Genomic DNA, 14,697 nt, shown 5'->3' with positions numbered 1-14,697 from the left:
GACCAACATCTGGGCATACCCGTGACCACGTACAGCGAACACAGCAAACACAACAAGATGGACAGAGTGCTGAAACTTTCCAACCACTCACCCCAGTTAAGAGATCTGGGTTAAATCTATGATTCTTTTGCTCACTATGCCACCCCAGTTTGGAACCAGCTATATGCAAATCAGTCTTGACCATGCTCCCCATGTGACCAGTCCAGCCCAAACCGCCAGGCCAAGTCCTCCCTGGACCTGAAACAAGCATCCTGGGACTGGTTTCATGGTATCACCCCTCATAAGACAGGCTAGCTTGAATCTAGTGGCATGGCGAGCAATGGACCCAAGTCTGGGCATACCCTTGGCCATTTTCCTGGGGGAATTTGAAAAAGTTCAGTAGGGAAGGAGTTTTTTTTTTTTACTAGTTCTTCCTCCTCCTTATTTTCCTTTTTGTCCATGTCAGCATAGTCTCTCAGCAGGTTGTGCTCCATCCTGTGGCATGCATCCCTGCTTACCATCTCTCCGTTGATCACCAGGCAACTACTGGTGTACAGGAGAATGTCCTTCACACAGCAGAGTATTCTCCAGCACGGCTGGATAGCTCCAATTGTGTGTGTTTGTGGAAACAGCCCGTATAGCAAGGCTTAGTGCGTTATGTTCGTGTAAGGGATGTCGGCTTCCATCTCTTGTCTAAAAGTAGCCAGCAGTCTCTGGGCAAAGGGGCAGGCCCAAAAAATGGTATGCTGTTTCCTTTATTGGGAATCCCCTTGGGCAGTCTCTAGGTGGGCATAGGCCCCTGCTGTGCATGAATGACTATACTGGCAGTCCCGTATTCACCACCAGCCATGCAATGTCTTTGTGTCTATTTGTCAAAGTTGGGGAGGATACATTATGCCCCCACACATGTGTTGCCATTGCTAGTGGCAGGTCGTTCACCGGCCACTGTGGCGTCTCGGTCCTGATGAATTTGTGGATTGTCTTGGACGAGGTGGACACAGTTCTACTCAAATTCATCCACACATGGTTTTACCTCCCTGTAGTACCATGGGAGGTCCCCGCTATCCCGCCCCAGTCTTCTCCAAACCTAGAGGAGGAAAATGTGGAAGGCCCTGTAGGCTGAGTAGTACTTGTTCGCATTTGACAGAGTTATTCGGACACAGCTATACACAAAGGCCCTGAGGATTGTCAAGATGTCAGGGACTGCCTTCCCTCGCTTGCAGTGCTCCTTGTGCTTAACAGACCTTTTAAACATGTCCATCCTTGAGTACCAGAGAAATTGGGAGACCATTATGTTTATAGTTTGTGCTACAAACAGCCCTTAAAGTACAGGATTGCATATCATGTAACAACAATAATTGTAGCAATATGTTTAAATGTCGATGTGAGTACAGAGGTAAAATGGAATGATAAGTCAAAAGAGTTGAATGAACCAAAAAACAATATTTTCACCAAGAATAAGATTTCAACAGTGTTGCTCATTCTGCAAAATGCATAATGTAAGCAAGTGTGTATATCAAATTCTGGTGATCGTCACACACAATTACCAGAGTGAGGAAACAAATAAACTCTTTTACACAGAGAAAAATACCAGATGAAAAAAAACTGAACAGTATTAAGCCAAATGAACTTAATGATCCAGATCAAATACTTGTTGCTCGTGCAATAATATTTGGACTTCAGTGAATCGAGTGCAAAACTTCAAGGCAGAAATGTCATCATATCACCATAATACTATAAACTTCTTAGTAAATGGTGCATGGCTGAAAATGAATTGAATAACATTGAACTGCAGTATACTTAGAGGAATTGATGTAAGGGCACTTCTTTGAATCATATGGGACACTTTGGTTCAAAGATAAACTGCATAATCACGCACAATGAAACAATGGCTAACATACAGTTGCAGCCATACCTAATATAGATATTTGGTCATTTTATTTTAGATACATTTGTATAGAACAGTAGTTCTTAACCTGTGGTCCTGAGGCCCCTGGTGGTCCATGGAGCCTATGTAGTGGGTCCCTGACTGCTTAGACAATTAACTATTATTAACAGATTAATAAAGTGTATATAAATTAAAAAGCAAAATGTTTAATTGAACATTTTAACATGGTCTGTAAATGTGAATGAATTTGAAATTGTATGCTTAGAATTAAGTTAGTATTCTCAGATTGATTTGTGGGAGCAGTGCAAGTGCATCAAACAAAATATATTATGGATAATGAGGGGCCTCAGTTGAATTTTGAAAAGCTCCAAACTTTCTTTGTGAATTAAATACAATATTTCATTATTAGTGCATGTATTAATTGAATGTTTCTGTATTTTTTATATATTGTTTTGCAGTTCAATTTTGTTTAAATGTTTAGGCTAAGGTCCAGGGCTTCCAGTATGAACTTAGTGAGGAACCCCAGACTCCAATAATGATTCAGTGGGGGTCCCCAAGTTTCAGTAATGATTAAGTGGGGGTCCACTGAAGTCAAAAAGTTAAGAACCACTGGTGTATAACATTAAACACTTCTGAGGAAGGACCTACATCTGACATACATTGTGGATGATTTGCAAAAAAACAACAGAGTTGATTTCTGAGCAAATTAAGGAATACATTCACACTGTAATTGCAATGAAATGCAGGCCTGAAGAAATATAATAAAGAATTGTAAGGCTTAATGACATTTGTATGAGAAAATTATGGAATTAATTTGACTATTTTATGAGCAGAGTTTTCATGAGGCACTTTGTAGCACTTTTTCATGACCGTAAGTATGAGACAATTCATACAGCAGGTGTAGGAGGCATGATAACTAAACAACTATCATAACCGTACTACAACACAAAACAAAGAAGCTTAAATATTGTACAATAGACTCTGAAGGTGTTAGGAATGGGGTCTCTAGTTGGCAATGGTTTGCACCTTTGTCCAATTATGCACCATGTATGGTGGATTTTTGTCGTTTTGGTCTTATTTGGTTTAGATAAATATTTCATATCATTCTAAACTGGCGTGGTGTCCATTTATAGTGTTCTCACACTGCCTCTGAGATAATCCCTATCCGCTCGTGCCAAGCTTCCAAGGGGTGAGCAGGTGTTGTCTAAGGGCGTAACTCCCTTACCCTGACTGAAGCAAAGGTCCATAATTGGACAAAGGAGCCTCTGCATACATCTTTGTTCCGGCCCCCCTGCCTTTGACTATGGATCTGCACACCCCCCTTTGACATCTCCCCTCTCTGCATTTAATTTTTACTCCCCGGTCCGTATCGGGGACTCTTGTCCCTTTGACTTTTGACCCGCAAGCCATTTTGTTGTTGACTATCAAAGATCCCTTGGACCTGGACCCACCATCTTGTTTAACTGTCGTCCCTCCCCTCTCCCCTCTGCTACCACTCCGGAGATCCTCAAAGTTTTCCTCCCTCCCCCTGGTCTGCCTCTACTCCATCCCCCCCCCCCCCCCCCCGGCTTCCTCCTATCTCCTCTCCTGCTTCCATAACATTACTTTTGTCCCTTTCTTCCTCTCTCCCCCCTTCTTAATTTTCATCCACCATCCCCATTAATTCCATGCTAGTCTATCTTCCAATTACTATCCCCTGAACTCATCCTTTTCTTTGCTATGTTTTCTTTTCCCTTGATGCAGGTCGGGTTGCCGCTCACCGGCCTCTCTGCCGCAATTTCCCGCATGGCAGCTGAAGCAGCAGTTCCAGGTGCAGGAGGACACATGAAGTGAAGTGTTTGTGTCCCTGAGACTTCAGAAAAGAAGGCAAGCTCTACACCAAGCCCTTGGAGACTGTCTTCAAACAGGATCTACAACACACAGCAAAGTCTTGGTCCTCTCCTTGGCAGAAACCGGCCAACCCCAGACAGTACACAGCAAACATGAAGTACTTCTTCTTCATCTTTCCCAGCTTTTCTTGTTGGCAGAGGTTTCCCTAGAGTCCAGAAGTAATCTAAAGTTCTGGGGTTTAAGGTCCACTATGTTTATCCCATTTTGTCTTTTGTTCTCTTTGTGGCAAGAGTCTCTTGCCCAGTCCAAACCAGTTCTGCCCCCACTGGCGTAGCTTCCTGGCAGGATGTGGAGACAGCATTATCCAAGGCAGACCAGGCCTATTCATGTGCAGGGAAATCTCCTCCCAATACTCTAAATGAAGCCCAGGTCCATAAAGCCTAGCCCTGACTCATCCAGGAAAGGCAGGGCACACCTCAACCCCCCCCCAAGTGGCTGTCTGAAAAGAATGCACATCTCCAGCCCCTGTCACTCCAAAACCAGACAGTCAACCCACAAACCAGCAGAGGCACACAGGATTGCTAAGCAAGAAAATACCGTTCTCAAAATGGGATTTTCAAACAAACGATTTAAAAACCATCTTAACTAAAATATGTGTTCTGATATTCCAAACTCCAGCTTTCAATCATATTCCAATGGGAAGTTATACTTATAAGATGTTATAAATAAACTCCCAGTCTATCCTATAGGACGGATAACCTTTCAATAGTGAAAAATGAAATGCACTGTATTTCACTATCAGGACATGTCAAACACACCAGTACATGTTTTTTCATATACACTGCACCCAGCCCATAGGGGTACCTTGGGCCTACCTGAGGGATGTCTTACATGTTAGAAAAGGGAAGGTTAGGGCCTGGAAAGTGGGTGCACTTGGCAGGTCAATATGGCAGTAAAACTGCGTGCAGACACTGCAGGGGGAGGTCCGAGAGCCCTTTGAAAGGCTGCTTGTGTGGGTGGCACAATCAGTGCTGCAGGCCCACCAGCAACAGTTGATTTACAGGCTGTGGGCGCACACACAGTGCTCTGTTCTATGGACTTAGTAGTGAATCAAATAAGCCAATCATGGAAACACCAATCTATAAACACAATTTACATGGAGAGGATATGCACTTTAGCACTGAATAGCAGTGGCAAAGTGCCCAGGGTCCTAAAACCGACGAAACAAAGGTCAAAAACAGGAGGCAAAAAGCAAAAATTCTGGGGATAGACCTGCTGAAAAAGCAAAAACAAAGAAAGAAGAATTTTTGAAATCCCTAAACAGCTAGAAAGTCTATGGAGCACTTCTTGGAGGCATAGGCTGGCAGAACTCTGAAAAACTATCCAACTGCTTTTTCTTGAGCATGCTGCTAGAGACAAGACTTGAATTGCCATAGTGACAAATAATATAACATTAAGGGAGGCAGGAAGAGCATATTCTTGAAAAACAAACAAAAATACTATACTGCTTTTAAATGACTACATAATACAGGCACAAAAAGCACAGTGATGCAATGAAGAGAAAACTGAGGTGGTGCAAATTTATTATATGCTCATTGTTTGAGCAAGATTAAAAATAATTCATATATGAAAGATTACCCTGTTAATTTAGAGCCTGAGTAAAGGCTTGAAAATGGAGATGAGAGATGAACAAAAGCCAAAGGAGCAAAGGACATCAGCTGCAAAGATATTACAAAAGTAGGAAAATGGACATAGCACAAAGGGGTGCAGTAAGAGATGAGGCACTCAAGCAATTTAAGAGAAGACAGTATGATGAGGAACAACCCCATGAACAAGCGGTTTATGAATGGGACAGCAGACAAATGAGTAAGGGTGGTTTTAGGACTCTGGAAAGCTTCTGTCATTGATAGTTAGGGAAAGGGCACATGCAAATGTGTAATAATTGTTTGTAGGGGTAGTTTGTCAGCCAAAATACAGAAGCAGAAGAATAACTATCACACATTATATAAAAAAAGCGAGAGATTTGGGAGGTGGTATGAACACACACATTAGTGATAAATTCATAAAAGTTAAGGGGAATTTGATAGAGCTGGAGGGGTTTTGAAAAATTGACAGGTTAACGAGGCTGGGTCAATCTTATATGGCAAGGAGGGATGGCTGAAAGTCTACTACTGGGGAGTGATGGTGTGAGGTTCAGACATCATATAAGTTATTACTGCAATTACAACAGGTGGTATTGTTGGCTGAAAATGAAGCAAAATTATGGGGAGAAAGTAGTGCAGTCCTCGCAAAATGTATTCAGACGTATAAAGGTGGCCGGTTGATAGAAAAAAGCATCATGATGTAGGATGTCTATGGGTTGAGGAACCACACTGAATGGTATACTGCCAACGGAGATTATTAACATTAATATGGTGTACATTCTATGTGTTTATCTCTGCTAAAACTGAAGAACTGAGCTTACAGGTTGATAGCACGGGCCAGATTGGCCCATTAGTAGAAGGGGAGGTGTATTGTGCTATCAGGGATTGAAGTTGGGTTAGATAAAAGAGTTCAAAAAGACAAAAGAGGTTAAGAAGGGGTAGTGCTGAATACACTGGAGATAAAGGATTTATGGAGGTAGTAAGGCTCTGGGATGAATGGGGAATGATGCAAAGCACATTTGGGCAGTATTCCATCTCACGGTTAGGCCTCATCTTTTAAAGGATAGACTATCGTCTGGTCTCTTTGATAAGGGAGGAGTATGTAGAAGAAGGAGAGGGATTTCGCCTGTGGGGTTTCTGATCATTCCCTGCTGGTTATGAGAGAGAGAGAGGACTGAGGAGGAGAGGAAACATTATGTGGAGACTTAAAACAGAGTTTGTGAAGGACATATTCAGCTATTGTCACAAGAATATCTAAAGAGGGATCCGGCAATTCCAGAGGGACCTTTTGGGACATATATTAGTCCTCGCTACAGAGACATGCCATGGGCCTCTTCATGGTTAAACCGAAGGAATGGACAATACGATAAGTGGAATGCTTATGCATAGCCTTAGAGCACAAATATGTTAGTCATCATCAACTGTAGACATTCAAGACAACGAAACTGAAAAATGAGGAGTTTCATGATTTGATGACAGGAGCTACAAGGTTCAGTGCATAGAGACCAAGAGATGTCATTATGATGTAGCAGTTAAGACAGTACCATTAAGTGAACGAGAGGAGGAGGCATCGCCACGTGTGCAAATTTGAGATGCACAATGCAGGATAGTTATTGTAATTGCATTTATATAGCGCTTGCTACCCCCGATGAGGTGTCAGAGTGCTTTTCAGCGAGTATCATGCTACTCAAAAGCCGAAAAGGGATTAATGGTGAATTAGTATAGGGAGATTGACAGTAAATTAACTAAGAGTTTCACAGGGCGTCTTATTGCCTGCAAAAGGGGGGGGGAGGGTAGATACTTAAAGATAATGGAATTGTTCATAAGAGCTGCCTGGATGATTACTCCACAGTTTTATGTATTTGATAAAATTGATATTGGTATCACATCTTTGAGCTGGAGAGGGAGGGCAGGATAGAAGTGAGCACTTAGGGGCATATCTACAAACCCTTGCACTGCAGGTGCCTCACTTTTTTCAATGCACCGGACGTGCAGTGTCGTGCTCCAGATTTACGAGGCCACATAAAGCCACCCTGCGTGGCGTTTTGGGGACTTGTAAATATGGTGCTTTTTCACGCAGCACTTTGCATGAAAGGGACGTGCCATGGGTGTTGCTGCGGGTGTTCCCATGCAACACCCATGGATTCTGCCTTATTCCCAGATTTACAACATTTCCTAAACCTGGGAATGTATCATAATCCTACACCTCCTGAGGAGGCGCAACGAGGAGAAATACTTATGTTTCGCCTCGTTCTTTTCTCTGCATTCTGCAGCACACATAGAAAGAGGAAAACACCTCACATTTTGTTTTTGTGCAGGAAGGTGACCCTACAGTACAAAAACAATCTACCCTAAAAGGCAGACACCCTTGCAACATGGCGCAAGGGTGGCTGCGTTGGAACATGGCGGCCAATTGTGCGCCAGCGAAGGTAATAGCGACATATTGTTGCATATCTGATGCATCCCTGTGCTTTGAAAGTTTTGCAGTGCAGCACAGCCAAATGGCTTGCGGTGCTGCAATGCGTCACTTTCTTGTAAATAAGGCACATGGTATCCACTCCAGCTATTAGAGTAACTATCACAGTAACGTATACATCTGGTCCAGGATTGGGAAAAAATTACCTAACTGTATGAGAAATAAACACTATAGAAGGATAGGTTTGAATACATGGGTAATAAGAGTTTTAACTAATGTTGAAGCACAGTATTTAGAGGTGGAAAAGAATGCATCCATGGATGACGCTAGGCACTGTCCCTGTTAGGAACAGCATCAATACTCAAAATGATAGTCTTAACTAAACCTCTTTGGGCCTGATTATGAGTTTAGGTGTTACTTGTCGCACATGATAACTAATGATACCATGGGGTTCTTTATTTATTGTGTGTGATATATAACACCTACCGTAGGTTTGTGGGGAATAACTCGCATATTTTGGTGTTTAATGCACCAAAATCTGCATGATAGGGTAAATGCCATACAACGTCCCCAGTTACATTTTGGCAGGTTTAACCTTACGAAATGTAACAACAGGTTAGGCGTTTAGTGCATCTGATAATTATCAGATATGTTAAATACAGCCAAACTCAAAATTCTGACCCATGCATAAACAGGGGTTCACACACATGTTGGAATTTACCACCTCACTCAAAATCAGGGCCTTTGTTTGTTCATCAGCATCCTGCCCTTGGTCTCCAAAGCTGGTGGATGGCGAACTGTAGTGATTACTCCAGAGGGGCGGTGTCACTCAGGAAACTGTTGCAAGCCATATACGCAAGTGTACATAATGGCAGGATCTCACTGCCTAGGTGAACAACCTTTACAACAAAACTTTTACAACGCACTACCATTACAACGCAGGCATTACAACGCAAACCATTATAACGCATTGCGCTGGGGGGCGCTTTAGGATAGGGAATAAGTTAAATTTTCTATCCAACACCTTCCCTAGTGTCCACGGGGACTGGAGTTGGAATAGAAAATTAAACTTTTCACTATCCAGCACCTCTAAGCGCTATGCGTTGTAATGGATTGCGATGTAAAAACCGCGTTGTAAAGGCATGTGTGGTAAAAGCATGCGTTGTAACGTCATACATCCCACTGCCTAACCTCAGAATCTGCAATGGCATCGCAAAGCTGGAGACAGTCAAGGAATCCACATACCACAGGGGAAGCCGTTGATCCACATATGGTAAGAAATAATGGGGGGAATCGTGTGTTCACTTGCTGTATGGCGGAAGTTGTGAGGTTAGCTCCCATTGACAACTAGAAGAGGGTGGGAAGGGAAGATCACAAACATGACATTGTTATGCATATGGAAAGCTGGGAAAAGTAACCAAGAGCCAGATGGAATCGGGAATTTTGAATTGATAGTTATTTAAAAACTAGGGGACCCTCTTGACCAAAACATTGTGATTTTCAGAATTGCACAAATTCCTTAAAGGAAGGAAGGAAGGCTTTTGAAGGTTGTCTTGCAACGATCATCATTATTCCAGACTCCAGCCACTTTCAAGTGACGTCAGTGATGCATACATTTGGGTCTATTCCCGAATCTAGGCAATACAATATCCTCACATTTAATTTAGAAAGGTTTAGGGCTCAGAGGGAAATACACCAGGGCACATCAAAAGAAACCAAATGGGAAAAAACAAAGGTGGCTCCAGAGAGATGTCACTCTAGGAAATCACGAGTTCAGTGCATCTGAAATGTAAATCATGAGTTCGGTGCATCTGAAATTTCTTCACATGAATGAATGAAAGGAAACTTGTTAATTAAGTGCACACAGTTACTCAAAAGAAATGTCCAGACATTAAAAGACCAGCTTCAGAAATACAGAACAGTCAGGGGAGTGGTAAAAGATTATTATTAAAAAAGCCTATGTTTTTTCAGAATGAAAAAAGAAAAATCAGAAGGGGCTTTAGGACTATGCAGAGTCTTGAGTCATACACAGCAAAAAGAGCGGCCTCCCAGCCATGCTTTGTGAAAACGTGGGACGGAAAGAGGCTTCCTGGGGATCCCAAAGTTCAAACTGGAAGGTAAGGAGTAAAAAGAGCCTGTATATATGTTGGGCAGTGCCAGTTAGAGCCCTGTCAGGGAAAGAGTTTTAAATTGCAATCTTTTAAAGATAGGAAGCCAATGCAAACGTTTCATTGAAGCAGATATACACGTGTGATAAGGAACAATAAGGACTAGTCTCCCAGCTGTATTTCGAAAAGTTTGGAGAAGTTTCAACTAGTACTTTGGGGCATCAAGTTATAAAGAATTTCCATAATCTAGTCCTGAAGGTATGGACCATTTTAAGTGTCTCAGTTGAAATAAAGTCATAGATTTTTCTCAGAGCTTAAAGGAAGGAGAAAAACATTGACAAGACTGTGTTGATATGGGTGGAGAAGGATATGTGAGAGACAATTCTTAAGTCAAGATTTTGAGTAGTATTGGTGGGACCTGAGGGAAGCCCAGCTCTTCTGGCCAGCAGTCCGAAGACCACAGAAGTAGACTGATCAAAAAACAAGATCTCGGTTAATTCAGATAGATAGAACACGGACGTCAAATTGTCTTGGTTTTGAGGGTTAGATTTGGATTGCGTACCAACCAGTTGGGTGTCATCGGTGTTTGACTCTATTTGATTGCTAAAAGGTTGCAGCAGTTTGGAGAGGGATACCATGTATATATGTCAAAACGTCCTGGGCTTCCAGCGGCACCCTGCAGAACACTAAAAGGAAGCTCCAGATTTTTTGACTGAAAGGCATGGACAGAACCTTTCTGAGAAAGACAAGAACTGATTGATCAAGTTTTTGCATCTCAAGCAACTGGTATGGCAATAGTTTAGAATTTGGTAGATGGACAGCTAAACCATAAGGGTGGCAGCAGTTTCTGTTTTGCCAGCCCTGCGGCATCCAGTCTGATAAATATATTGTTCCCCAACATTCTGGTAAGGAGTTGTCACCATAAATGTTTCTTTAGATACAACAACTTCATTTTTCATAAAATTGCTATGGTGTCTCGCACTGCATCTTAATTCATCTTAGAGAAGAAAACCACCAAGTTAAGAGAATGTTTCTGTGACAAAATAAGATTGCACTGATGGGGGAGAGGGGGTACGATGTATTTTGTCTGTTCATGATCTTTAAGTCCCCCTCCTCCTAAACCCTACCTTTCCTATCATTAGTAGTAATGCTTCCCCAACCTCCAAATCATGCTTCCGCCCTCCCTCTACCTCCTCCATCCTACTCTTGTGACACTGAGTACTGCTGGCACTCAGTGTCCCTCCTTTCTTCTTACGCCTCTTTCACCCTCTGCCTGAAACCTACTGGTGACACTATTCGCTTACCAAGTTTCGTAGAATTGTGGTGCAAACATTAGCATGTGCAACAGTGGCTGGTGGCCATCTTGGAATGTTATTTTGATAATTCGGAGATGGTGTCATGTTGAAACTAAGGACAACATGGCTGTCATATTAAAATTGTATTATATGTATCATTCCTAGAAGGGTTTCACAATGAGTCTACATGCAGCATGACACCCTTCGTTACTCTCACCACAATTCCACAAGTACTGTCAAAAGAAATAATGGCAGCAAACAAGCAAGATCAAAACAATACTGGTTGCCTTTATTATTGCTTACTTAAATCTGTATAAAATGCAAGGAGAGCACCCCAGCGGTATTCAGCCCAAGCCCTGTATCTTTATAGACTATATTACTAACTTACATGGAATCTTCCAGTGTCTGCCCGGGACTGAGCCAGCGTACATGGGCAGTCAATAATATTTTCCAGGAAATTTGGCAGCTTGCTGTCTGCATGGTACCAGTCTAAACATTTGTTCTTCGCCCAAGATGCAGAATCCTTCCGAAAGTCATTCCCAAGATGCCAGGCTAGTGCATGGTCTGTGCTCCATATAGCAAGGACATTCCTACAGAGGAAAGAAGGTACAGGTGAGAACATAAAGGTATAACTGACAAAAGGTGAAAAAACTCATCACAGAGACTGTTCAAGCACTAGGTGGCAGTGTATGGCATCTGAGATTGTACATGCGTATAATGAGATTGTGCATGGGCTATGAGACAGGCCCTGGTCATCAAAAGATCTTCATAGAGTATGACAATCATACATTGAGAACTGATAATGTTCCAGGGTCTGATGACAATGTTGGTATGCAGCCTTTGTGCAGTCATTCCTGCTGCTGGGCATTTCGCCACGTGCACTACATTGAGTAAATAAATAATAACGCAGATGCAGGTGGCAAAATGCGTGCCTGCAAGGTCTGAAGAAGGAGCATGGGTACAGGCGGGCACCCTCCATAAATGCAAAAAATAAAAGGGGGCAATGTCCTTGGGGTAAACATCAATAACTAGAACTCATCCTCAAGTGCCCCGTGGTGAAGAATGTTCATGGGCGACAATGTTGAACCTGGGCATTAGACACTATCACTTGGGGGTTCCGCATAGTACTCCTGAAGTCATGGAAGGGCAAAACCTTCCTCAACAATGTGAGTGAAGAAGAGCTGTAATATTCAGGAAAATGTGCAACAAGATCCTACATAGTCTTACAGGAAAATAGTGATGTTGTTGATGGATAACGATTGGTGATCCAGGTTGGTTGATGGATGTCAAGACCTTGTTGTTGATCTTCTGCACCCTATAAATGTTTTGCCCAGTTCTGATTTGGAAGAACTAGCATTAGAGCGATTATTGCTTACCATACAATACCAGCTTGGTTCCAATTTTAGACATCCTGTTAAATCCCCTTCCTAAAAGGTTTTAAGTGTTCTGCTTTAATTGGGGGCAGGGTGATCTTGCATTGGAGATATAAAAGGATCGTCTTCATAGTTTAAGTCCTGGAGTAAGAGTGAATGGTATTTGTACACTGACAACAATCAATGTTTGTGCACCGATTTCTACAGGGTTGGCTCCCATTCAGGGCCCATTTGGAAACTCGCATTCCCCCAGAGTCGGGATTACAATGCAATTCGTCCTTTCATTTAGTGTGCACGTGGCTCTAATCCAGACAAATTCACTCCTTATGTTAGTTTTCAATTTTTATGTCACATGCCACACAAACTATTTCTTGTCCACTTTCCTTTCCATAGTGGTTTTTGTACATCTTGATATATAATTGAATTTTCCTTACACACATTGCTTATATTCTAATAGACAACAAACATTTGAGACATCATTTCATTGAATGAATGAATGATACTTATAAAGTGCGCAAATGGCCGTAGGCATCTTGGCGCTAATGAAACAGTGATGAACTAGACTGCAATCAATTGGAATAGACCTGGAGAATGTGCCCACCTAATGTTGGAGCTAGAGGTTTGAAAACAGCCAAGTTCTGAGCGATATCCTAAACAGATTTAGACTGTTCTGAGATTTTATATACAGTGAAAGACTATTCCACAGTTTTACAGTGGAGAAGATAAAACGTCTTCCCCCTCAGGCTATCTTTTTGATTTTGGGTATCACCAGATTTCTTGTAAAGATGGAATGTATTGTTCCAGTAGGGACATACCACGGAAAACTCTGCTTCGCTCCCTTAACTATTATTCCATGTATCATTGAGCCCTGGGACCCATTCCTATGTTCATGTAAGTACATTCTACAGCTTAATGAGGTTACAATAACAGAATGTTAACTGGCAATGGGGGGGACATGGTGGTGAAAGTTCTGTTTGGCAACTCAATTGCCCTATTACATCCAGTATCTCCCTCTAGGACAAGTGCTCGGGGACATCTTATACATTTTGGGGGCCCATAATTGAAATATATTTTGCGGGCCTTTGTTCCCTACAACTTTGAATTCATGATCCAATTTCCTCTAAATCCCACTCATTGAATTATGCATTGAAGTTTCAGAAATGGTAAAATAAAGAAGACAAATGACAGGCAAACACTTTGCAAGGCCTTACCCATATCCTTTCACATCCTAGTTGTCTCAATCTGCCCATGAACTGCCTTGCGCCACATGCAGCACACAGACTGGAATGGAAGTAGACCATGGATCAGTCCACTATGAGAACATTACTACTAAGTAAATTTGGCAACCCAATCAACCCTTGGAGGCTTGGGTAACACTATGAGAACATGACATACTTACAAACTGTTGAAAATGGCCCTTTTTGGAGGGTTATCCCCAAATGTTTTGTTTCTTCCTCCTTTGTTTTTCCTGACCTGTGGTTGTTGGCTATAGGACTCTGGGCACTTTGCCACTGCTGATCAGTGTCAAAGTGCAAGTGTCCCCTGTATAAAGTGTTATGGTAATTGATTGTCCATAATTGGTATGTTTGTCTTTCTAGTAAAGTCTCTAGTAAAGTGCACTATGTGTGCCAGGGCTGGTAATGCACATGCTACTAGTGGGCCTGCAGTACTAATTGTGCCACCCACACAAGTAGCCCTAAGAAGAGATCTCAGGCCTGCCACTGCAGTCCCTGCATGCGGTTTGTTGACTGCCTTGTTGTCCTGACAAGTGCACCCACTTACCAGGCCTTACCTTCCCTTTTTATGCACACCAGGCATCCCTATAGTAGGCCCAAGGTACCCCCATGGGCATGTGTATGTGAACAGCATAAGATGGAGAGATGGAGTTTAGTGTTCCTGAACTCAGAATTTAATAACACATCTGTTTGTGAAGAAGGTTTTTAAATTGTGTGCTTAGAAACCATGTTTTTAGAAGTGTCTGGTTGATTGTCTTAAACCATCTTGTGTGCCTCTGCCTGTTTGTGTATTGACCATCTGGGTTTGGATGTTACAGGGTCTGGGGAGTGTCCTGACACCAGAGAGGGGCAGGTGAGACAGCAACAGGCTGGCCTGCATTTGATGTGAGGGGAGAAGAGTAGCCCCCTGGATGTGAAAAGAGCTGTGTT

The 14,697-nt window shown here is 42.4% G+C and overlaps 1 protein-coding gene across 1 annotated transcript in view; it reads right to left on the bottom strand.

Annotated features, from left to right (window-relative positions):
* Nucleotides 1-14,697, bottom strand: part of SUSD2 (sushi domain containing 2) — a 1,032,760-nt gene that overhangs the window by 652,742 nt on the left and 365,321 nt on the right. Inside the window, exon 18 of the mRNA XM_086943298.1 lies at nt 11,548-11,749. Within this exon, the coding sequence (XP_086799424.1) occupies nt 11,548-11,749 (202 nt within the window). The remainder of the gene's footprint in view (nt 1-11,547; nt 11,750-14,697) is intronic.

The sequence above is a fragment of the Lissotriton vulgaris genome, chromosome 11, assembly GCF_964263255.1.
Source record: "Lissotriton vulgaris chromosome 11, aLisVul1.2, whole genome shotgun sequence".
Classification (NCBI taxonomy): domain Eukaryota; kingdom Metazoa; phylum Chordata; class Amphibia; order Caudata; family Salamandridae; genus Lissotriton; species Lissotriton vulgaris.
Note: the sequence above shows the minus strand (reverse complement) of the source record. Positions and strands in the feature narration are given on the sequence as shown.